We start from the raw sequence: 24,818 nt of genomic DNA, 5'->3' as shown, positions 1-24,818 counted from the left end.
CCCATCCCACCCTTCTCCACCATGCTTGGAGCTGGTTCACACAGACACCTCAGTGGGCACTTGGTCCTTCAGCTCCCATTGGGTGTGAACGCTGGAGAATCCCCCCGCCCCCGTCCTTCCTGCTCCCCAAAGAGTCCCAGATGCTTCACCTCATCAAAGGCACAGTTCCTGCAGCTGCCATCTCCACACAGCTCTCCCACTATTATGGTTTTTAGTTTATCAGATTTTGTTTGTTTGTTTGTTTGTTTGTTTGTTTTTGTCTTGCTTGAGACCGAGTTCTCTGTGTAACAGCCTTGGCTGTCCTGGAACTCACTCTGTAGACAAGACAAGCCTGGAACTCAGAGCTCCACCTGCCTCTGCCTCCCAAGTGCTGGGATTAAAGGTGTGTGCCACCACTGCCTGGCACAATTTTTTTTTATTAATTTATTATTTATACAACATCCTGCCTGCACACCAGATCTTACTGTAGATGGTTATGAGCCACCATGTGGTTGCTGGGAATTGAACTCAGGACCTTTGGAAGAACAGGCAGTGCTCTTAACCTCTGAGCCATCTCTCCAGCCCCTGGCACAAATTTTTATATGGGGATTATGTTGTTTTGTTTGATTTGATATTTTTTATTAATTGATTCAGATTTATTTATTTATTTAATTATATGTGTATGAGTGTTTTGCCTACATGTACCTATATGTACCACGTGTGTTGTGTGCCAGGTACCCAGAGAAGTCAAAAGAAGTCTTTGGATCCCCTGGAACTGAGGTAATCCTGAGCCACCATGGGGATGCTGGGAACCACACCTAGATCTTCTGCAAGAGCAGCAAATGCTTTTAACCTCTCATCTGTCCCTTGAGCCCCTTGGTGCTTTTATTTTGAAACAGGGACTCACATAGTACAAGCTGGCCTCAAAGTTGTTAATAGCTGAGAGTGACTCTTGATCCCAAATGCTCAGAGGCTAGCTGACCTACCATGCTTAGGAAGCAGTCTACCAGATGGTGCTGAGTAATTGTCCAGGTTGGTTCTCAGACACCTGTGTGGTGGCTCAGCTGTCAGCACAGTGTGACTAGAGAGCACAGACTTCAGGTCCAGCAAAACCAGAACTGAATTAAGATTCTGTCACTTACTAGCTCAGACGGAGTAAGTCATTTCATCTCTCTCACTTCAGCTTGCTCATCTCTATAAAAAGCGGATGCCATTTTCACAATGAGTAACAAGTGTTTCATGCAGCCCTTCTGCCTGGCAGAGTCTTCACTCTTGTGTTTCCTTTCCCTTGCCTGGACATTTATTACACTCCCACTGTTGAGCAAGGTGTTGGGGGCTTGGTGTGTGTGGGTGTATGTGGGTGTGATGGTGGGTGTTGGGTACCAGGAAAGAAGCACAGAACATTGCCCCTGCTTTGGGGAGGTAGGTTTCAGGCTTAGCAGGCAGTGGCTCCCTTCGAGTCCCCCATAACTTCAAACACAAAAAGTACAAAAGTAGCACTTACCAAACAGTTCACTTCTGGCTGTGACGTGGCACTCTCCCCAGGTGGAGATGAAGTACTGACCAAACACTTGTGACCAGAAACACCTTCAAGAAGGAAGCTGAATACGTTATTATTTACCTGGCAGTGCTGGGAATCAAACTCAGGGCCTTTCCGTGCCGCACAGGTGTGCTGCTGCTGGCTGAGCAACATTCCCCAGCCAGCTGAGTTTGTTCTTAGCTGCAAGGGAAAGGTGAAAGGAAAGGTGCATCAGCTTCCCTGAGGTCTGAACTACACACGCCAGGTGTATTAGCTGGCCCAGATCTGGAGCCTTAATTAGTTTTAATTCCTCCCAGGAGTGTCCCCTGGGTGCCTGTCCCCATGGGTGGGCTGGCAGGCGGCACCTGGGACCTGAAGAAATTTACTTTAAAGGGTTTCTCAGATGGGCAAGGTGGCTCCTTCTGGGATCCCAGCACTTGAGAAGGGGAGGCAAGAGTATCAGGAGTTCAAGGTTTTCAGCTGCATAGGGAGTTTGAGGCCGCATGAGAGCCTGTCTCAAACAAAACAAAGAAGATTTCTCCAGAGCTGTGGAGTGCAAGACACAGGCCAGTAAGCAGTGCAGGGCTGGCCGAAGGAAGCATGTGCGGACACAGAGCTCTAGAAAACTGGCTTGAGACCATACTGCTAAACTAAGGCATGTGCACTTGGTTGTGTAGATACTGGCTTCAGGCAGAGCTTGTGGGCTCCCAGCAAGGCTTCTGTGCTACTTGAGGTGGATGTGTTAAGGGGCCTGTAGGGGTCACACGTGACATTCTGAGGACCTGCTTTGTGCTGATGGCAGTGAGGGAAGGAAAGGATCACACCCTCATCCTCGTGTTTGAGCACCTGTGAGGAGCCTAGTAATGGCACAGGAAGCTGGCCTGATGACCAGGGAGATGGCTCGGCGGGTACAGCCCTGTCCTGAAAGCCTGAGTGTCTGAGTTCAGACCCCAGAACTCATGTAAACACTAGATGCAATGCTCCTGTGGGGAGATGGAAGGTAGAGGCTCTCAAGCTGGTGTAAGCAATAGTTAACAGCAAGAGAGACCTTGTCCCAAACAAAGTAGGCGAGGACCAGCACCTCCAGCTGTCCTCCAACCATACACAAGAGATACAAATACATACCCACATTTACACAGACCAACAAGTACACATCACACACATACACAGCTGCATGTCACACACAAACACAATATACATGTTATGCACATATACACACCAGTCACACACGAACATGCACCCATAGATGAATATACACACATAGGTACACACACACTCACAAATACGTACATATACACACACATAAACATCACACACACACACAGATGCACACATACACACAAGATTTTTTGTCACCATGGCTCAGTGCCTAAGGGCACGTGCTGCTCTCAAAGAAGTATCAGGCTCAGTGCCCAGCACCTATACAGCAGCTCACAACTGTATGTAACCCCAGTTCTAGGGGATCTGACACCTCTTCTAATTTCTAAGGGCCCCAGGCACATACACAATACACATACATACCTTACTCAAAGGTTTACACATACGAAAATTAAAAAAAGAAAAACAATATTTTAATTGCCCTCCAAATTAGGTACCAGGTAAACAGTAGTGAAGAGGCAAGCACCTGCCTTCCCCATGGGAAACCCCAGGTGTCCTTGAGTGGCACCAGGAACTCCCCCACAATCTGCTGAGGACAGTGACAGAGAAGTGAGTGTAACTAGGGGACATCATCACCTACACCAGAGTCAGGATAGAAAAGCTCTCTTCTGGAAGCTGGCCTAAGAGTTCATACATTGGGCTGGAGAGATGCCTCAGAGGTTAAAAACACTGACTGTTCTTCCAAAGGTCCAGAGTTCAAGTCCCAACAACTTGGGACTTGACCATCTATAATGAGATATGGTGTCCCCTTCTGGCATGCAGGCAGAACGCTGTATAAATAACAAATAAATCTTTAAAGGGTTTATCTTAAAAAAAAAAAAAAAAAAAAAAGAAAAAAAAAAAGGAATTCATAGATCATTCAACAGAGACATATCAGGTCTCTGTGTGCTAAGTGCTGTCTCCAGCCACACAGGAGCTCGGGAATAGCCCTCTGCCACACAGGCAGCCTTTCTTAGACACTGCTCTGAAGTTCTGTGTCTTTAGTTTTCTCCCAGCATACTCCCTGCGGGCTCGGTCCAGGGACGGGAGGTGGTAGGTTTGGGGTTTTCTGGGGAATGGGGCAAGAGGAGCAGCTTCCAGAGAGAAGAGGAAACAGGTGCAGAGGTAGAAGGGAACCAGTTTCTCCACAGGAGAGAGGAGGGGATGCAGGAGGAGTGGGCGGGACATGCTGAATCCCACAGAGAACAAGAGCCCTGCAGCATCTTCTAAAGCAGAACAGTGCACTGAGATTCATGGGTTAGAAAGGTCTTTCGGAGAAGAGAGGGCCTCCTGTGGAGTTGGGAAGGCTGTGGCAAGAGGCAGGGTGAAAGAAATTGAAATCTATAGAAACAAAGCCAAAAACAATGAGTGGGGAACAGGAGAACAATTCAGTCACTAGGAAGACTGCAAGATCCCTAGGAAAAGGAAACTAGCCTGACATGGGAACATGGGAGAACCAAGGTTTGACTTTTTTATTGTTGTTGTTTTTCCAGATCAGGTTTCTCTGTGTAGCCTTGACTGTCCTGCAACTCACACTGTAGACCAGACTTGCCTCAAACTCACAGAGATCTGCCTGCCTCTGCCTTCTGAGTTGCTAGGATTAAAAGGGTGAGCCTCCACCACCATCCAGCAAGTCAGTAGTTCTTGAGTGTCCACATGGCAGGCATTTCCTGGAGTGAGGTCAGCCTTTATCTCCTTTGATCCCCACAGAAGCCTGGGCAGGTAAACTCTCTTCTCCTGTCACCTACAGGTGAGGGGACTGGGTCCAGGGAAGTGACATCACTTACCCAAGGTCACACAGTTAGGAATGACAGAGCTAGGTCTTGGAGCTAAGACTCCGTGAAGTGTGTAGCCTTACACATCCCACTCATGGGACAAACAGGAGAATTCATGTGGTGGTTTGGGTGAGAGCGACACCTGTAGGCTCATATGTTTGACTGTTTGGTTACCAGTTGATAGAACTGTTTGGGAAGGATTAGGAGGTGTGGTCTTGTTGGAGGAGCGATGTCACTAGGGGCAAGCTTGAGGTTTCAAAAGCTCAGCCCTTGGGCTCAGCGGTTAAGAGCACTGTGTACCCTTCCAGAGAATTCCCAGCAACCACGAGGTGGCTCACAACCATCTCATTTGGATCCGATGCCCTCTTCTAGCGTGCAGGTGTACATGCAGACAGAGCACTCATAAACGTAAAATAAATAAACCTTTAAAAAAAATCCCAGCCCTTCCCAGTGTCTCTTCTTTGCCTCCTACTTAGATGTAAGCTCTCACCTTGCCTGCCTGCCGCCATGCTTCCTGCCATGACAGTCACGGGCTCTAAGCTCCTGGAGCTATAAGTCGAAATAAGCTCCTTCATTTATAAGTTGCCTTAACCATGGTGTCTCTTCATAGCAATAGAAAAGTGAGACATTTCCCACGATAGGGACGGTATAAATACCTCACAAAAGTAACTTCTGGGAGGTTTATTTGGGCTCTCAGTTGGAGGGTACAGCCCACGATGGCAGAGTAGGCATGGTAGCAAAAGCAAGGGGTCAAACTGCACACATAAGCAGGAGACAGAGAGAGAGAGAGATGAACACTGTACTTGGTCCTGTCTGTCTGTCTGTCTGTCTGAAACAGGGTCTCACCATGTAAATTTGGCTGGGATGGAACTTTCTGTGTAGACCCGTGCTGGCCTCGAACTCGCAAAGATTCACCAGCCTTCATCTCTCCAGCACTGGGATTAAAGGCATGTACTATACCATGCCCATTCCTTGCTTTTTTTCCTTTTCTTTCTGCCCGCAAACCCCAGTACCATTCACGGAATGGCTTCCCTGTTCTCTTAACCCAGTGTAGAAACTTCCTCACAGACCCGCCTAGAAGTTCCTCTCATAATTAATTTTAGGTCCTGGTAAGTTGAAAATCGATATTAAGCATCACAAGGACAGTGAATAAGCAAGTGGGATGAGATATCAGTATGATGACGTCAGCTTTGGACAAATAATGTGGAAAAGCCTCGGGAGCACCTACATGGAGGGGACCAGCATAAGGTGGACACCGAGACTGGTCACTTCAAGGCTTGGTTGGTTGGTTGTGACCGAGAGGGTCTGTGTATCCCAGGCTGGATTGTAATTCATACACTTCTGCCTCATCTTCCCAAATGCCAGGACAGCAGGTGTGAGCCACCATGCCCACTTTCCCATTAGGTCTCCAGAGATACAGGTTCTGCCTTCATTTATGCTCTGCCATTTGCAGTGTCCCGGAACATCCCATTATTGGCAGTCGGTGGTGGTTTGCTGTGTATGTTTGTGACTCTGAATGCACATGTGTAGGTCAGAGGACAACTTTTGGGAGTCAGTTCTCTCCTTTCACTACGGGATCCTGAGATTATCAGGCTGGGCCTGCAAGTGCTTTTACCAGCTGAGCTATCTTGGCCACCCTGGAATATCCTTTTAAACTGCTTCACGATAGTACCAAAATGGCTGCCGGAGTAACAGATGCCACAGATGACAGCATCCGGGAGCAGTAAAGGTAGCTTCTTTATAGAAAGAAAGAGAACATTTGAAAAAGCAAAACTGAGCTAGGTAGTGAGCACACATAGTCCCAGCAATCCGGAAGGGGAGGCAGGAAGATCAGTTCAGGGTCAGTCTCAGGTGCAAATCGAGTTCAAGAGGTCAGCCTAGACGAGAGCCTATCTAGACGAGAGCCTATCTTAAACAGCAACAGGAAGCTGCCGGTGGGAATGGGATGCCTCTCAGTGGTAGAGGGCCCGCCTAGTATGCAAACGGACCCTGGGTTTGATTAGGAACACTGAACACTGCAGCTGCATCAGATCCCTTTTAAGGACAATGAAAACTTTTAAAGTTCCCCAGTCTATCTCTCGTGCCCTCTCCCCGGCTATGTGACCTGGAGCCACTGAATTGATCTCTCGGTATTTGATTGATAGGGTCCTGTGAGAGTCAAGGGTTCTTCTGTTTAAAGGGCTAAGAACAGCGCCTAGCACATGTTGTGGGCTCTATAAATATTTGCTATTATTATCTCATGGCAGGAATTGCATGCATCACATTCCTGGGTCTAACTGAGAGTTGGCAAGGTACCAGTTGGCTTAGACCAGTCAAAATCCACTCACCAGGGCCAGAGAGGAACTAAAGGCTGAGCTCTTGAAAGGGGAATGGCATAATTCTGCTTGTGTATATCCTAAGGTTTTGGTTTTTTTTTTTTAACTCTTTGTTTTGAGATAATCTCAGGTTTACAGAATTATTTTGTTTTGTTTTTATGAGACAGGGCTTCTCTGTGTAACAACTCTGGCTGTCCTAGATCTTGCTTTGTAGACCAGGCTGGCCTTGAATTCACAGAGATCAGCCTGCCTCTGCTTCCCAAGTGCTGGGAGGACAGGTATGTTCCACCATTGCCCAGCAACAGAGTAGTTGTGAATAAGTACAAGAGATCCTGTAACTGTCACCAGGTTTTCTAAAATGTCCATAAACAACAACAACAACAATAACAGCACAACTATTAAATTGGTGTGAAGGCCGGGAGATTAACACTGACCTGGTCTAGTAATTCATATATAGTCTAGTCCCAGTTTGATTTAGGGTCCCTTCTCTGATCAGGATCCAGAGCCGTACATTTTCACAAGGAACATCATTCTGAGGTTTTTCAGAGGCCTGGCTGAACACACTCCTCTAGCTATGGAACCTCTAAGTTAGTGAGAGCCTCCGTTCCCCTTCTCCTGTAACCCTGGATGAGCCTCTTAGCCCTCCACCTTTACACGCCTTTTAAATTACACCTTTGGACGCTTCCATTGAACAAAATTAGTTTTTCTTTCTCATTTGCTTGTTTGTTTGATTGCTTTTGCCACTGAGCTATGCCCCTAGCCTGACATTAAACTTTCTTTTTTTCTTTCCTTTTTATCTTTCTTTTCTTTCTTTCTTTCCTTTTTTTTTTTTTTTTTTTTTTTTTGTGTGTGTGTGTGTGTGTGTGTGTGTGTGTGTGTGTGTGGTATGAGGGTATTTCATTTGTCTGTACAGCTGTATGTGCAAATGTGTACACGGGCTGAGCCATCTCCAAAGCCTTATTTTTAAATTAATGAATGGATTAATATATGCATGTAAGTAGCACTAGGGGTTGATAAGGCCTTGTATATGCTAGGCTCTACCACTGAACCACATCCCTAGCCCTCTGATAGGTTTTTGTTTGTTTGTTTGTTTGTTTTGTTTTGTCTTTTTGAGACACATTTCTCTGTGGAGTCGTGGCTATCCTGGACCTCACTCTATAGACCAGGCTGGCCTCAAACTCACAGAGATCTGTTTGCCTCTGCTTCCCTGAGTGCTGGGAAGGCATGTGCTACCACTACCCAGGTTAGCGCTTGTGTTCTTGGAGGACATTTGCTGAAGGCAAAGAAAATGAAGTTAGGGATTTGGGGTTCAGAATGGCAAGTGTGGGTAGGGAGACTGTAATGGAATGCTGGAGCTTGATGCTGTCCCACACCTGTAGATGTCATGAAATGCGACAGGAATAGACTAAAGAACTGTGCTTTAATTCAGAGAGCCAGCAATCTGAGAAGAGAGTGCATTAAAATCTGGAAAACCTGTCTTCCTCCAGTCCACAGCCAGCAGATTCTATAGGGAGAGGAATGTGGTTGTTTTTGTTTGCTTGTTTCAGCAGCTTGACACAAGCTAGGACCATTTTAGTAAAAGAAGACCCCAAATGAGACAACGCCTCCATTAGCTTTTCTTGTAGGGAAGTCTATAGGGCATTTTCTTGTTTAATAACTGACGTGGGAAGGCCCAGCCCTCCATAGGTGGCACCACCCCTGTACTAATGGCCCTGAGAGGTGTTAAGAAAGCAGGTTGAGCAAGCCATGGGGAACAAGCCAGCACTCCCCCCACGGCCCGTGCTTCAGACTCCCATCTTGAGTTGCTGCCCTGACTTCAGTGAGGGACTATAAGTGGTAAGATAAAATAAATCTTTTCCTCCCCAAGTTGCTTTTGCTTGTGTTGTTTGTTACATCAAAAGAAAGCTGGCTAGAACAAGGCTGTCAGTTGTTCTGTGGCTCACTCTCTCCCCTCAGGTCGGGTGGCTAGCCCCATTTTTGAGACCCACGGTATCTGGACTTCTCTCGTTATCATCGCCTGTGCGCTCCCCTCACTCCATGCATGTTTGGGCTCAGGAATCTCTGAGCACACTGGCTTTTGCTAGTGTGACACAAGCTCTGACAAGCACTGTTGGTGTTGGCATCCCAATAAGGCCTGAACCAAAGTGGTCCTGAGTTACAGGAGAAAGTTGTTTCCTCTGCACACCATCAGTATTTGGAAGCTGGGTGTCCTCAAGTGGGGCAGGAGGCTGGTAGGCTAAAGCTGGAAGGAATAGGGGTGAGTGCTTCAAGAGGCTGGACCTCAGACCAGATAAAGGGGGTGTGGCTCGGTGGCAGAGTGCTTGCTTAGCAAGCAGAGGGTTTGGGGCTCCATCCCCAGTCCTGAAAAAGCAAGCAAACAAACAACAATAACAAATAGAAGGAGGGAAAACATGCAGACTGAAATGTGGACTGGAGGGTTGAGAGAAAGTCCGTATCTCAGGGAACTGAAAGATACTGTATCAGGGATGAGGAGCCAGGGAAAATGACACTAGACTTTTCAGAGGCAGAGCGGTCCAGGTCAATGAAAGGTATGACCTGTAAGCAGGCCTTTGCTCAACTACATTGGAAACTGAGATCAGAGACAGGGGCTAAAGGTCAGTTTTGGATTGCCAGTGCGGAATGCAGGGTGTCGGGCCCAGTAGACCCAGTACATGTGGATGTCAGTGAAGGGAGGTGACAGAAGTCTGCATTTCACAAGTTCCTGGAGTGAATCAGAGGCTCCCCATAGTCCAGATGTGCTGAGCTAGCATGATAAATTGAGCCATGCTAGCTGGCTACCCAGGGCCAGAAATCAAACCAAAGGAATCTCTAATCCCAGCACTCAGGAGGCAGAGGAAGGTGGATCTCTGCGTTCAAGGCCAGCCTGGTCTATAGAGCAAGTTTCAGGACACTCAGAGCTACAGAGAGAAACACTATTTCAGGAAACAAAACAAAAGAATAAAATGGCTGTTTAAAATACAGATCTGATTGTGTGTACCTGGAATCCCAGCTCCTTGGGATGCTGAGGCAGGAGAATAGCTTGAGTTCAACAGTTCTGGGCTATCGTGTGCTGTGTCAATTAGGTGTCTGTCCTAAGTCTAGTATTAACATGGTGATCTGCTGGGATCTGGGACCACCAGGTTGCCCAAGAAGGGATGAATGGAACCAGGTTGGCAATGGAGCAAGTCAAAACCTTTGTGCTGATCAGGAATGGTGTAGCCCTGCCCAGTGACAGGGCAGAAGCTGCTGGTTGCCCTGCAGAAGGCAGGTCAATGGATGGACAGGAGAAACAAATAGAAAACATGAGGCAGGGTAAGTGAAGATAGGGCAAGTGAGAAGTGGCAAGGAAGTTCCTCTGAGCAAACCAGGTTTTGAAATATGCAGTGCAATGGCTCAGATGGAAGGTTACGATGGGCTATGGGCACAGTGAACTCTTGATGACAGCAGGACAGTGGGGCTGGCCAAAGTGTCCCAGCCACTAATTTTGCATTGGGCCAACATTCTTAAACCAAATTGACTTTGCCATTCTTTTTGTTTGCTTATTTGTTTGTTTGTTTGTTTGTTTTTAAACAGGATTTTTTTCTGTGTAGTCCTTGCTATCCAGGAAATTATCTGTAGACCAGGTTGTCTTCAAACTCAAAGACCTGCCTGTTTCTAAGAGTGCTGGGATTAAAGGGGGTTTGCCACTATGCCTACCTGATATCTCTATTCTTTAAACAGCTTTATTCTTTATTGAAACAGCTCCATGTATTAAAGCTCCTCCATGGCATTATTGACGTCATCACTGTCATCATCATCACCATCATCACCAATGATATCCTGTAAGTCAGCTAAGCACGAGGGATCCAGCAAAGGTGAAGTCAGGCTGTCCTTCCAAGGGACACAGCTTTGGCTGGCAGCTGGAATAAGGAGCAGACATGAGAACATCTACCTCTACCCTTGGAACCTGGAAGAAAGGTTGCCGTGTGTGTGTGTGTGTTTATGTGTATGAGTTTTCTAACTGCATCTCTGTCTGTGCGCCACGTTCATACTTAGTATCTGCAAAGGCCAGAAGACTGTGTTGGATCCCCTGAGACCTGAGTTACAGACAGTTGTGAGCTGCCATGTAGGTGCTGGGACTCAAACTCTGGTCCTCTGGAAGAGCATGCAGTACTCTTAATCACTGAGCCATCTCTCTAACCCTGTTCTGTGGGTTTAGTTTTTATGTTTGTTTGTTTGTTTTTTGAAACAGAATCTTATTATGTAGACTTGACTATGTAAAACTCACGGCAGTCCTCCTGCTTCAAGACTTACTGGTGCTCGGATCACAGGGGTGTTCTACCCTGCCGACCTGACCACTTGTTGTTGCTGTTTGGGGCATGCATTTGTTTGTTTGCTCTGAGAGAGGACCTTACTATGTAACCCAGGCTGGCCTTGAACTCATGAACCTCTTGCCTCAGCCTTTGCATTGCTGAGTTTACAGGTGTGTACCATCACATGTAGCTGTGATTATCGGTGGGCCTCTTCTTGGAGACTCACGAAGGCAAACTTTAGCCTCAGCTGTGCCTCTGAGCTGCTCCAGGGAGTAAGGATTGTGTGGCCCAAAACCCCAAGTGTGTGAATGCTCAGAGACAACTCTCCTGCAGCTTTCCTGGTGTGGATTATAGGTTGGCTTCCACATAATCCTGCAGGGACGGAACCCACTGGCCAGAACAAGAGAGTCCCAGTCTTCTCGCAGTCACAGTGCTAAGCAGCAACAGATTGTCACCCAGCCATTCTTTGCTTCTGTCATTCACTCATTTGTTCATCAAACACATGATGCTTTCTCTGGGCCAGGCACTGTGCACACCACCAACCCCATAGGGCTTCCGTCCCAGTGGGAGCAACAGGTGAGAATCACATGACAATGTCCAATTGTGAAAAGTACCTTGGAGATGAAGGATGTAGAAGAGTAACTATCTTGGTTATTTTTCTATTGCTGTGAGGAGACACCGTGACCAAGGCAGCTTACAGAATGAATGAGTTCATCTCGCAGCTTCAGAGGGTGAGTCCTTGACAATCATGGTGGGGATGGCAGCAGACAGGCAGGCATGGGGCTGGAGCAGTGGCTGAGCATCTACATGCTGAGACAACAACCACGAAGCAGAAAAGAGAGAGAGAGAACTGACTGGGGCTGATGTGGGCATTTGAATCTTCAGAGCTCACCCACAGTGACACAGCTCCTCCAACAAGGCCACACCTGTTAATCCTTCCCAAACTGTACTACCGACTGGGGACCAAATATTCAAACATATTACCTCCAGGGACCATTCTCCCTCAAACCACCAAAGCAATGTAAGTGGGATAATGGAGTGTTGCAGGGCCAGCAGAGGCCTCTGGGAGGACCTACCATTTTTCTGTGTACCCAGCCTCTGTGTTACAGTCTTGGACACACAATTCTTTGTCGTGGGCTTGTCCTAGGCATTATGGGGCCTTTATCAGGACCCGAAGCACCCACTGCTAGATGCCATAGCATCCTCTCCACTCATGTGTGGTTGGGAGCTCCAGTAGACAGAATATAGCCACTCCTCTGCTCAAGTGGAAGGAGCATGTGTGAAGGGCCCATCTTAGTTTCTTCTCCTGTTGCTGTGATGAGAAGCCCCGAGAAAGGCTTTTGTTTTAATTTTGAGACAAGGTCTCAGCTATGTAGCTCAGGCTGGCCTGGAAGTCACTATGGAGACTAAGCTGGCCTGAACTCACAGCAATCTACCTGTCTCTACCCTCTTAGGACTGGGATCAAAAACGGTATTCCACCATGCTGAGTCTAAAAGGGAGGGGCGTCATTTGAACTGATAGTCCATCATGGCAAGGAAGTCAGGATAGCAGAAGCCTGCAAGCAACTGGTGATATTGCACCCATAATCAGGAGACAGAGGGTGATGACTATCTGTTCTCCTTGTTATACAGTTAGGATCGCAGCCCAGGAAACAGTACCACCCACATGTATCCCAGAGAGGTGATGTCATCTCACCTCAGTTAACCCAGTGGAAATAATCCCTTCAGGCAAAGAGGCCCACCTCCCAGGGGATGCTAGATCACAAGCTGACCACAGAGATTAGCCTCATAGGGCCTGATGTGATAATGACTTCGGTACATTTGAGGGACCAAGCAGCTGACCAATAGTGACAAGGGAAAGAATGTCATTTGAGGAGGTTGAAGACATAGGTTCAGCTTTGGAGCAGAGGCCCCGTGGGCTGTGGATGGGACTCTGACATTTCAACGAATATTTAGTAAGTATTTAATATGTATGTGGCACTGTGCCAGACACTGGCAAGCTGAAGATGAATACATTAAATTATAGTCTCCACTCTGAAGAAAGATAACGAAGCAGAGACTACACTCTGGTATAGTCAGCTAGTAGAAAGTGAGACTTTAGTATCCTAGCAAAGGGGACTGGGTGCACAAGTGTGTGCTGTCACAGGAGAGCACGTGAGATCTGAATCTATAGAACAAAGAATGGACGGCACTCTAGGCAGAAAACAGTGCAGACAAAGGCATGGGAGAACAAAACAATATGGCAAATTCTAGAAGCTGTGAGTAGTTAGGTATTGCCGGGCAGAATACAGGAAAGGGGTGAATGGCATCTAGCTTGCTAGAACAGCAGATTCTTGTGGGACAGGAGGGAGAACTGCACAGATTTGGAGCAATCGTGGAATATCTTCCAGAACAGTCCAGAGTAGGAGAGCACAGCTCCCTGAGCCTGCATGAGTCTGCACAGACACTCCCCTCCACTCCTGATCCCCAGCCCAGCTGTGACTCCAAGCATTTCATAAACAGAGTTTGTTATCTGTAAATCTGTTAATGAGTGTGCATGTGGGGCGTGTTCACAAGCGCCTGCTCGTGGCAGGGGTGGGGCTGAGGTTTCAGCTTCCACGGTTGGTGTTTTCTGCTTCCCATCTCAGATTACAGGCACTGCTTCAATCCCTCCATGTGATGCCGCTTCAGGAGGTCTTCCCTGCCGCAGGTCATGTTTACAGTGACCCACACTCCTTCAGTTTTGCATGTGCAGACACAGAGACACAGACTCTCCTGGGCTTCTGCACATGCTTTCTGTGGATTCGCTTATTCGTCTTGCTCTCACCTCAGGCCTTGGCAGCTTCATCCCTTCCTGTGCCAGGGCACTCAGAAATAGAACTGTTGGGCAGAAGAGATGGCTCAGAGGTTAGGAGCACTGGCTGCTTTTCCAGAGGACCCGGGTTCAATTCCCAGGAACCACATGGTGGCTCCCAACCATCTATAATGAGATTTGGTCCCCCTCTTCTGGCATGTAGACAGAACACTGTATACATAATAAATAAGTCTAATAAGTCTTTAAAGAAAGAAAAAGAAGTAGAACTGCAGGCAAGAGACAGGGAGTGTGCAAACCACAGGTTGTGTCCCTCTTCACATTCCAACAGGAGAGAAACTGAATGCCCGGGGCTTCCGGATTAAAGCAAGGATCAGGTGAATTACAGCGAGGTTTGGGGACAATTTCACCCATTCCTTGGCTGTTTGGTGGGGAGTAGGTGAAGGAGGTGAATTACAAACTGCGCATAGGAACCTACAGTTGCACAGCAGACACTGTGAGCGGAACCACGGAGCTGTGATGGAAAATGTGGTGTGGGTCTGGTTATCTAGGGCCGTCAGACTGAGCACAGGAAGCAGAGAGGAAAACAAGACTATTTCCTCACCTGCTTCCCTCCGCCCATCCCCCAGTGGGAGAGATGGTGAGCTTGAATTTGCAGCATTTCCTTCCCTTCCTGCAGAGGGCTAGGCAAGATCAAATCCAGACTGCCCAGCCCCCGGCTCCTTTGTGCCTCAATTTGGACAATGCACCCCACTCGTTCTCACACCCACCTCCACCCCATCGGCCAGACCAGCTTCTACAACTCATTAGGAAGGCAGCAGTAATTAGGTGAGGAGACATCGGTGTGGAAATCAGACTGGGCATGGACCTGAGGATGTCTAGCTGCTAGACCTGGCCCTGCCTCTCATGGCTTCGTGACCTTGGTGAAGTCTGTGGACTGTGGCCCCTTCTCACCTTTGAGACGTGGGTGAAATGTCACGTGCCCTCCCCATCTCAGTCCTCTGTGCTCCACATCACTGACTTCCCATTTGCTTCCTTGTGAGTACCACTTCCTTATAAGTTTTTAATCACATCCATCTATGTTTGTGAGCACATATGCCTACACACATCATATCATGCAATCATATTTGTTTGCCTACTTAGTCTCATTATTGTATTCTATATCATAGGCTCCGGGAAGGCTCCTATCCTCCCTGTTGGGGATCAAACCCAGGGTCTGGCACGTGCTACACCACCAAACTACTGCCCCAGCCTGGATACTGTGTGTTTGTGTGGCCTCAAACACCGTGGCACGCCACAACTTGAGGGAGTGGTTCTCTTCCTTTCACCAAGTGGGTCCAAAGGTTCAAACTCAGGCCGGCAGCTTTGGGAGCCAGTGTTTATCCGCTAGGCTAGCTCTGGCCTCTGTGTGTCTTTTAACTACCTGAAAACCTGGCACAATGCCTTTTATTTAGTGAACGAATAAATGAACGGCGTAAAGTCCAACCATCTCCCGGGTTCCTTCTAGCTTAGAAAGTTTAGGAGTCTAAGGTTTCTCGCCAGGAGGACGACTCCAGAGTCCCCCGGGCTTGGCTTTTTTCGTTTCCCAAGGGCTCTTGGCCTTTGTGGACCCTGGATAGCACAAGGCTCGCGCTCCGCCTCCGGACCCACCAGTAGGGGAGGAGCCAGTCCGTCTTTAAGCTAGGGATTTGCAGCGTGTGCCTAGCCGCTGCTGGCTAGGGGACGGGTCAGAACGCAATGTGATGGGCGGAGCTAAGTGTACCCGCACCCCAAAGCGCGCAGGTGCCCGAAGCCCCGCCTCGCCGCTCAAGGGGCCGGGCGGGGCTATCGCCTAGCAACGCGAGCCCCGCCCCCTGTCCCGGCCCCCAGCATGGCTTGGCAAGGCTGGCCCGCGCCCAGTCTGTGGGTCTCCGGCTTCGGGCTGCTGTTCTTCGCCGTCTTGCTGCTCTTGAGTCCCCGAGGCTGCCGAGCGCGGCGGGACTTCCGCGGCCTGCTCATGACGCGCAGCCAGCGGCTGCTCTTCCGAATCGGGTTAGTGCCCCAGCTCCTCCCTGTGCAGGCTCGGGAAGGCGGGCACGTTGGGAGAGGGCACGCAAAAGGGACACAGGGGGTGCTTAGGACGTCTTGGACTAGTTGGGGGTCCTAAACCACCGGAGCGGAAGGATGGAGAAACAGGCTGGAGACACCCCTGAGTTCGTGCTGAGAGAGGAAAGAGTTGAAGGTCTGAAGAATTGGGATGGGCCGGGTGGGAAAAGAGGATTAGGGGCACAGATCAGAGTATGTGGTGTGGAGGAGCCAGAGAACGCTGGGAGACAAGCGCCAAATAAGATGACAAGCTGGAGTCCAGGGAGCTGGAAAAGCCAGGAGTGCGGGAACTGGTGCGGGGAAAGAGCGCGCCCCGCCGCCTGGCAGAGGTCAGCACTTCCAGCTCTCTTGCAAGCACAAGGGTAAAAATGTTCCCCTGACGCCTGACTTTCCTCCGTTTGCCCCTGTCCTTCTGCACATCATCCAATGCTCCACAACTCTAGGTAGATTGTTCTGTCCCTCGCAGAGTTCAGCTCTGTAGGTCAATCTGGCCCTTTCCCCTCTACCTCCCTCCACTGGAACCCAAAGCCTTGGGCTGTGAAATTTGACCCAACAGCCAGCCAAGGACCTCCAGTGACTTTTCCCAGCCAACTTTTCCTTTTCTCTGCCTCTGGCAAGAGTCCCTGCATTCAGAAGGAGGGAGGAAACCGTTAGACAGGCTTTTGAGGGTCTGTCTGTTGGCCAGGACCTCAAACCACAGTTAGGGACAGAAGTGTGAGGATGGAGATCGTAGCCTGTGGCCAGATGGCTGAGAAGGCCTAAGCCTGGGAATTTCCTTAGCTTCAGAGAAGACATTGTGCAATTCACCCTTCCTCCCTCCTCAGACCACTCTCCCCTACTCCCCCAAAATTCAGGCCTGAGGCTTCATTCACAATCTCTAAAACAGAGATATAAAAGCTTAGTGGACTGAAAAACAAATTCCAGATAATGCTCTAACAACATTGCCATTGCTTTGTTTATAAAAAACAAGGAGGTGGCAGTTTTTGTGTGTGTTTGCTTAGCTGCTTGGTTTGGTAGGACAGCCTCACTAAGGACACCAGGATGGTCTTGAACTTGTGATCCTCTAGCCGCCGCTGTGCTGTCCTTACAGATGTGTACCACCATACCTGGCCAAGTTTGTGACTATCACCGTATTTTGTGTCTGAATTTTGGAAGTGGGTGTGAAGTTTTATTTTGTTTGGTCTGTTTGTAATCCGGTTGGTGCTGGAGACTGAGTCTCATGAATGCTATAACCGTATGTTCTACCACTCATCTGTATGCCCCTAGTCGCTAGATTTGGGCTCTCTATCTGTGTGTGTGTGTGTGTGTGTGTGTGTGTGTGTGTGTGCGCGCATATGTTCATTTGCTTTGTTTTTTTTTTTTTTTTTGTTTTTGGTTGGTTGGTTGTTTTCTTCATTAAAGTCCTCAGAATCATGTAGCTCTACTTAGAGAAGGGATTTTAAATCTACTCTTAGCATCCAAAATTGGTAAGCTTGAAATAATGCAAATAGCCTGAGAAAGTGGAAAACGGGAGTTTCCATGAAGAAGTAGAATCAGAATTCCTAAGACCAGGATGTCAGTAATCACAGCATCACAACCGTGAGAGTCAGGGTATTCCTAGACTTGGGATTTGGAAATTTTTTAAATCCCTTAATTTTGATTTATTGAGGAGATTCTTCATAATTCTTCTTGTGAGGAGACGGGGTATTAGGAATTCAGATAGGATCTTGCTACGTCCCAGGTTGGCCTCTAATTTCACAGCCATCCTCATCCCCATGCTTGATTATGGGTATACACTACCACATCAGCCTGGGAATTCAGTGGTTCTGGGCCGGAGAGATGGCTCAGATGTTCAGAACACTGACTACTCGTGTGGAGAACTCAGGCTCAGTTCCCAGCACCCACATGGTGGCTCACAACTCTCCATAACTACAGCTCTCATAACTACAGTTCCAGAGCTCTAACCTCCACTTCTGACCTCTGCTGAGGGCGCCAGGCACAAACATGGTACACAGACACACATGCAGGCAAAACATCCACAAACAGAAAATAAATCTAAAAAAAAAAACAGGTTTTTTGTTTTTTGTTTTTAATTCAGTGGTTCTATGGGCTTTCTTTTGTCTAGATTTCCAGATTGCCTTCGAATCAGCTTTCCAAATTTGTAGAGCAGAAGGGTGTGCCTGAAATGGGATTTCCAGACCCTGCTGTTCTGTGGTCTGGGAAACAATTAGTGCAGTCCCCTGAGGGGAGACATTGCGAACCTTGGAGTCGGGCAGGGCTACTGGCAGGAAGCATGTGGCAAATGTGTAGGTGTTGCGAGATGCCTCCAAACCTGCAGGAAGAATGGGCGCAGAGGAGGAGGACCCCAGCAGCTGAAGGTATGGTGAGGGGAATCACAGATAGATCCTTTAGTTGGGGCTGGAAAGCAGATAACAAAAATCTTCAGCAGTGGCGGAGAGAGAAACTGTTCGTGTTATCTTTAGACAGATAATTCCACAAAAGGCTTTCCTCAACAGCCATTGTTATCTGGGGACGAGAATAACCAGACTCAACTCAGAGCACATCCAACAGCCGTGGGCTGACACTAGGCACTTGTACTGAAGACTCTGAGAAGCAGGGTAAGAGTGGCTAAGCGTACAGGAGATGGGGCGACCGGATGAGTCAACCTTTGAATTCTGGCTCTGCTGCAAATTGACCATGTGGCTGGAGTGGGCAGATAGCCTTTCTCAGCCTGGCTGCTTTGCACCTGGGGAATGGTGTTAGTTGTCTGCCTCCTGGGGTCCTGTGAAGACTGAATGAACCCCCAAGTCGGTGAGCAGGGAATGATAGCAATTGTTTGTGTGGGGGCAGGAGGCAGGAGGCAGGACGCATACCCTCCTTAAATTCTCTCACGCCGACTTCTAGGCTTATTCGACCATTACCAGGAAATGCTACATCCCTCTTTCATTCCATAACACCTAGCTGCCCTGGGTCAGGACTGTGTGGTTACACCGGGGAACAGGATCTGGCCAGTATCCTCTACTGTTGACCTTCAGAGTGAGGCGGTAACTGTCTAAACTCCAGCAGCAGGGAATATTACACTTTCTTCTGGACTCCTTGAATAACTGTGCATACATACACACGCGCGCACACATACACAAACATATACATACACAGACACAGACATACACCTATATACACACATACCACACATAGACATACATACACACATACACATATACATACACAGAAATACACATAAACACACATACATACACACACAGCACACATACATGTACACACACATGCATACACATACATACAATATGTATACACATATACATACACATAACACACATTCATACACACACACACACACACACAGCAAGATCTCCTAGGCTGAGGATGTAGCTTAGTAGTGGGGTGCTTGTATAATATATGCAAGGGTTGGTACCCATCATCCAAAAGGTTAGGTAGAAGACAGGACCATGAGAACAGATGTGAACTAGGGTCCAAACCGTGGCAGAGGTAGGGCACAGCAAGCTCCCATGGGTGGCAGGTGCAACGAAGGAGCCTGTGATCAGGAGAATAAGACTTTCTCGTATGGGTCCCCTGCATCAGCCTCAGTTTCCCTTTCGCCCCTTTGCCTTCTGGTGGTAGTGGAGAGGGTTCGGCAGAGCCTGCCTGTTGAGCACAACGTGCGATGGGGCTGGGCTCTTGCTGTGCTGAGGGTGTCCTGAGGAGCTGAGTGTCTGGCCTCTGCTAAGGTAGTCTTAGCCAGCCAAGCCTCTGTTCAATCTTACACATAGGAGACGTGCAGCAAGCACCCTTTTAAAAAATATTTTATGTACATTGGTGTTTTGTCTGCATGTGTGAAGGTCTGCCTGTCTAAGAAAGGGTATCAGATCCCCTGGAACTGGAGTTACAGTTTTGAGCTGCCATGTGGGTGCTGGGAATTGAACCCAGGACCTTTGGAAGAGCAGCTAGTTCTCCTAACTACCTAGCCATCTCTCCAGCACCCCAGGAGGTCTCACTCCAGCCATGTAATAAAATCAACTGTCCCCTAGGTGAACCTTACTTTTCTCATTTCTGAAAGAGGAAACCTCTTTTCTGGGTCAATAAGGTCTACTGAATCAATGCCCAGGGCAGCAAAAACCCTGCCATGAGGATCCTTGAGGAAGGAACCCGTTGTTTGTGTCTGAGATAAAGATGGCACTGTGAGCTGGGCTGTCGGAGACGTAGCTGGCAGTATCCCTGGGTGTTCTCACTGAAAATTGCTGATTTAAATCAGTAACAGGGGCCACTGAGAGGTAAGGTTTCAGGCCTGATGCCTGGAGTTCATGACTCCTGCAAGTCCTCCTCTGAGCTCCAAACAGGAGCAGCCATACACACCGAAAATGTAATAAATCAAAATTATATGTCAAAAGCCCAAGAACAGCGGGCTGTGATGGCGTACACCTTTGATTCTAGCACTCGGTAGGCAGAGGCAGGAGGATCTCTGAGTTCAATGCCAGCCTGCTCTACAGAGTAAGTTTCCAGACGGCCAATGATACATAGAGAAGCCCTGTCTTGAAAAACCAAAAAGACAAACAAACCAAACAAAAACAAAACAAAACACGTCACTTCTCTGTCAGAACCCTCTGGTGGTACCTCCTGTCTCTCATGAAGGTAGAGTTGACTCTTTTTTGCTCACCCCTCAACCACAGGAACTACTTTACTGTCTGCCAAACACTCCCAGCCAGTCCCTCCTCCCAACCGCCCTATCTCTGCCCAGATTTCACCTTGCTCCTGAGGCCTGCCCTGTGTTGTCAGTACCTGCATACAGCAGTGTCCCTATCCCTGCCCTTCTATTCCCTTCACCAAGCTTTATTCTCAATAGTAAATGACAGCGCATGGTATGCTGTGTGTGTGTACTTACCTATCTGTTTACTGTTTTTCTCCTCCCGCCTGAACATCGCCTCTCAAGGAGTAAAACTTTGTCCCTCCTGTCCCTCAGCTTCCAAAGCAACCGTGTAGTCAACCTTATCAGATGTTTTGAATGGAGGGAGGGAGAGGAGACTCGGTAGCTAGTCTTGGCCCAGGTGCCGTGTCCTCCATGAGGCTGGCTTAGCCTCCTTAGTCCAAATTCACCTTTGCCTCCACTGGGCCTGGAGCTTTCAGTGTGTTTTCTCCTAGGGCTCAGGCTGCCACAGGTCCAGCTATGGCAGCTGGGCTCCCACACGCCTGCCCAAGGAGCAGGGTTCTGTCAAAAGAGCCTGTGCTGAGAATGAGGGAGGGAGAACCAAAGGAAGCAAGCCCAGCACTTTGGCAAGACAGGTGGCCGGGGGGTCCACAGGCATAACTGCTGAGGTGGGACTCCCAGGGGCAGGGGAGCTACAGTCCTGATGTGTTTCTCATTTTGCCTGAGTGCTCCTAGCAGGCCTAAGTCCTCCTTTTTTAAAAGAGGGCTGTCATCTGGAGAAGGCCTCAAAGACTAGGAAGGCTGGAGAAACCCAGACAGGCCGCTCTGACCTTGCATGCCCTGGCCTCTCCTGGGCATGTGGAAAAGACCTCCAGGCATGTCCTGGAGGCTGCAGGAAACCCTCACCCAAGGGCTTCTTCAGCTGCCTCATTAACTCCCCCCCCCCAAGAAAGCACACAACAGGGAGTGACTGTGTTCCTTAGGGCCTTGAGCCAATCCTGCTCAGTAGAACCCTGTGACCTGGTGGCCCTCGCCCGCAGACAGCCATTCCAAGTTTGTTGTTAGCTGTGTCCTGACACTGCTCACATGCAAGCCTGGACAAGCTGAGTCTTGGCCAAAAATACCACCCGAGGCCTGTCTCACTACTCTGAGCCTGCCTATTGGGTCACAGTAATGCCTTAGGTCTCTCTGTACTCAGGGAACCCCCATATAGGGAGTACCTAAGCTGGGAAGGAAGTAAGGAAAGTGATCCTGGCTGTTATGCGTCCTGCGGGTACAGAATCCGCTCCATCTTGCTCCCTGCTGTCCCACGCTGGACTGAGATAGGACCCTGGGCCCAGCTGAGGCCAGCCACTTGAAAACCCTCCAGCTTCCTTCAGGACTGCCCCGGGAAGGAGGGGAAGGGAAGAAGAGGCAGCATTGTGTGTTTTCTGCTGTGCACCAGAAGAGGGGCTGGGGGAGGGAATGTCGTTCTCACTGTCAGCTGTCTCCATGGCTTTCACGGCTTAGGCTGGGCGTCAGATAGCAGAGAAGCCATGCCCCGGCTCAGCGAGGCCAGGAATGGGAGCACTGTGAGCCCAAACCAGGGGTCTGGCACTCTGTTCGCAGCCCTAAGCCCCAGGGAGGGCCCAGGGGTGGCTGTGGCCCAGCCGCAGCCCCACACTTCCTCCTTCCAGGGTCCCAGGGGAACAATTAGGAAACTTTATTTTCTTTCTGATGTGGTTATGGTGGATAGAAATGCCATTCCGAGCTGTAGAAAGGCTGAGTCAGATTTCAGGAAGGGGGGTGGGATGGAGCTTAGCGGGAGATAGCATGCCTGATGTGTGCCAGGCTCCGAGCTCTCTCTCTCGAACTACAGGCTGGAGGAGGGGATAGGAGAAATCAGAATCTTTCTTCCTGTTGTTGTTTGGTTTTTGTTTGGTTGGGTTTTTTGTTGTTGTGGTGGTGGTGTTTTGTTTTGGGGGGTTGGTGGTAGTTGTTGTTTTGAGACAAGTTCTCACTCTGTCTGTGGTCAGCCTGAAACTCATAGAGATCCACCTGCCTCTGCCTCCCAAGTGCTGGCATTAAAGGTCACCACCCCTGACCCAAGGGGTCAAAATCCTAATGTGTACTGGACACCCAACCGTAGGGGCTTGTTCTGACATGCTGCTGTGAGTAGTTCCTGGATCCCAGCTTCCTGACCTCAGCTGGGGACCCCATTAGTCACATGGATTTTTGTTTTGTTTTGTTTCTAAGAATTGTTGAACAAAAAGGAAAACAGGCCAGGGATGCTGCTTCATGCACCCAGCATTAGAAAAACAGAGGCTATGTATCTGCTCAGGCCCTGAGTTCTAGCCTCAAGACATTGCATGGAGCCATGGCATCCCATCAAGTGGATAAAGGTTGGTCCACAGCTTCTACAGTGACTCTTAACGTTGTCACCTCCAGCCACTACCCCTTTCCTAAATTCTTCCATCCTTCTGGCTCTCAGGGTATCCATGGAACCACTAGCCTGCCAACACTCCACTGCAGCAATCATAGAGCCTTAATTGCAAAGGGACCTTCAAACGACCTTGAGCCAAGTGTCCCATCCTGGCACCCCCCCCCCGGGGGGGGGGGGCGCTTCCTGCTCTCTCTGCAGTTGAGTGCAAAATGTTTGCAAATGCCCTGAGCTGGTTCAGGGAGAGGGGGAAGGGCAGACTCCAAGGTCCCCCAAATCCTGGGCCACATGCCCAGGTCTGTGTAACTACCGTGACCTAGCATTTTTCTCCGAAAAGGCCCTCAGAGGAATTGGGGTAATCCTGTAATCCTTCAGGCCCACTCATCTGATCTGACCCCTGTTTTGGTTGGGGTCTGAGGAGGATTTTAGTGGTTGAGTGGGTTCTAGGTCAGGCTTCTAGGGAGGTAGCTCTGCCCACTTCCAGTCTTCCAGGCTCCACTTCCTGTCTGCACAGTGGGAATATGGTACCTGCCCCAGACTTGAGAGGAGGACCCGAGATAAACCACAGGAAGCACCGGGCTCACTCGAAAGCTGTGGCACAGAAACTGTTAAAGATGAGGCGGTGAGCTCCAGGGAGGAGCCATGACCCTGACCTCCCGAGGCAGGGGTAGAGTGAGACCTGGGGATCCTTTGTGAACTTCTATCCTGTGATCCTTCCATCTCCTCATACTCCCCTCTCTTCCTTCTCTCCCTCCTTTCCGGCTCTGAGGCCCTGGATATAGCCTACATGGCCAGCAACATTAGGATTTTATGTCCCAGTGACACACCCCCGACCCATGCCATTGAATCTGGGTCACCTGCTTGGCAGAACACCCTGCTTGTCCAGGTTTGTGGGGACAGTGGGGCAAGAGGAGGGAGTAAAGGTGGAGAGGGCTTCGGTTGGGCAAGCCACCGCCATTAGGCTTGCTGGGCCCGCCAGCCCTGGCCTTGCCTGAGATCCGTTCTGGCCAGGCACTGCGCCATGCATAAGCTTAGGCCCTCCCCAGCCTTTCCCAATCACTAGCCAGCATTTCTTGATTGCCACTTGCTGTGCTGTGCCAGTGTAGGAGTTCCTGAGGGTGGAGGAGAAACACAAGGAGTCACAGGAAGCCACACGAGGCGCAGGCGGGAGCCTGCTTGCCTCAGGAGGTACTGGCCAAAGAATATACTGTGGGAGCCATAGGCACCAGGTCTGGGGAGCTGGGCTTGCTGTGTGTTGTAGATGGAGAGGGGACGTTCTCTGATGGCATCACCAGTGCCTACATCTCCTAGGAGATAAGTGAACTAACTAAGCTCTGAACTTGACTTCAGTAAGATGAGGTGTGGGGGTTGGGGAGAGGGTATCGTACTCACATCTAGAAAGCTACCAGGACAGAGGCTGGGAGCCCAGAGCCGTTTCTTGTGTTGTTTGGAGACAGGGTCGCAGTAGCCTAAGCTGGCCTCAGACTTCTGATGCTCCTGAGCCCATTAGGATTATAGCCACATACAACTACACCTGGTTTATGGGAAGTCAGAGTTTGAACCCAGGGCTTCATGCATGCCAGCCAAGCACTCCACCAACTGAGCTACATCTCCACACCTGTTTTTATTCTTTAACCTTTTTTTTTTTTGGGGGGGGGGGGAAGTTGGAGGAGTCAGCATGTATGTTCCAAGCAGACGTATGTTCAGGGGACCGCTTGCAGGAGTCAGCTCTTTCCTTCCACTATCCCAGGGATAGAACCTAGGTCATAAGACTTTGCAGCAAGCCCCTTAACCACTGAATCATCTCAATGCCTCCATCCCCTGTGTGTGTGTGTGTGTGTGTGTGTGTGTGTGTGTGTGTGTGTGT

General features: G+C 49.2%; 1 protein-coding gene across 2 annotated transcripts in view; it reads left to right on the top strand.

The window, feature by feature from the left end:
- Pnkd (PNKD metallo-beta-lactamase domain containing) overlaps positions 1-24,818 on the top strand; it is a 69,073-nt gene that overhangs the window by 29,980 nt on the left and 14,275 nt on the right. The window contains exon 1 of one of the 2 annotated variants that reach the window (XM_055616522.1): positions 15,620-15,839. The exons of the other annotated variant lie outside the window; for it this stretch is intronic. Within the exon in view, the coding sequence (XP_055472497.1) occupies positions 15,679-15,839 (161 nt within the window). The 5' untranslated portion in view covers positions 15,620-15,678. Of the gene's footprint in view, positions 1-15,619; positions 15,840-24,818 lie in introns of those variants that run through there. 2 annotated transcript variants of the gene reach the window in all.

Source organism: Psammomys obesus, unplaced genomic scaffold (assembly GCF_907164565.1).
Source record: "Psammomys obesus unplaced genomic scaffold, mPsaObe1.curated_primary_1811, whole genome shotgun sequence".
NCBI lineage: Eukaryota > Metazoa > Chordata > Mammalia > Rodentia > Muridae > Psammomys > Psammomys obesus.
The sequence above is the reverse complement of the archived record's forward strand: the minus strand, read 5'-3'. Positions and strand labels throughout refer to the sequence as shown.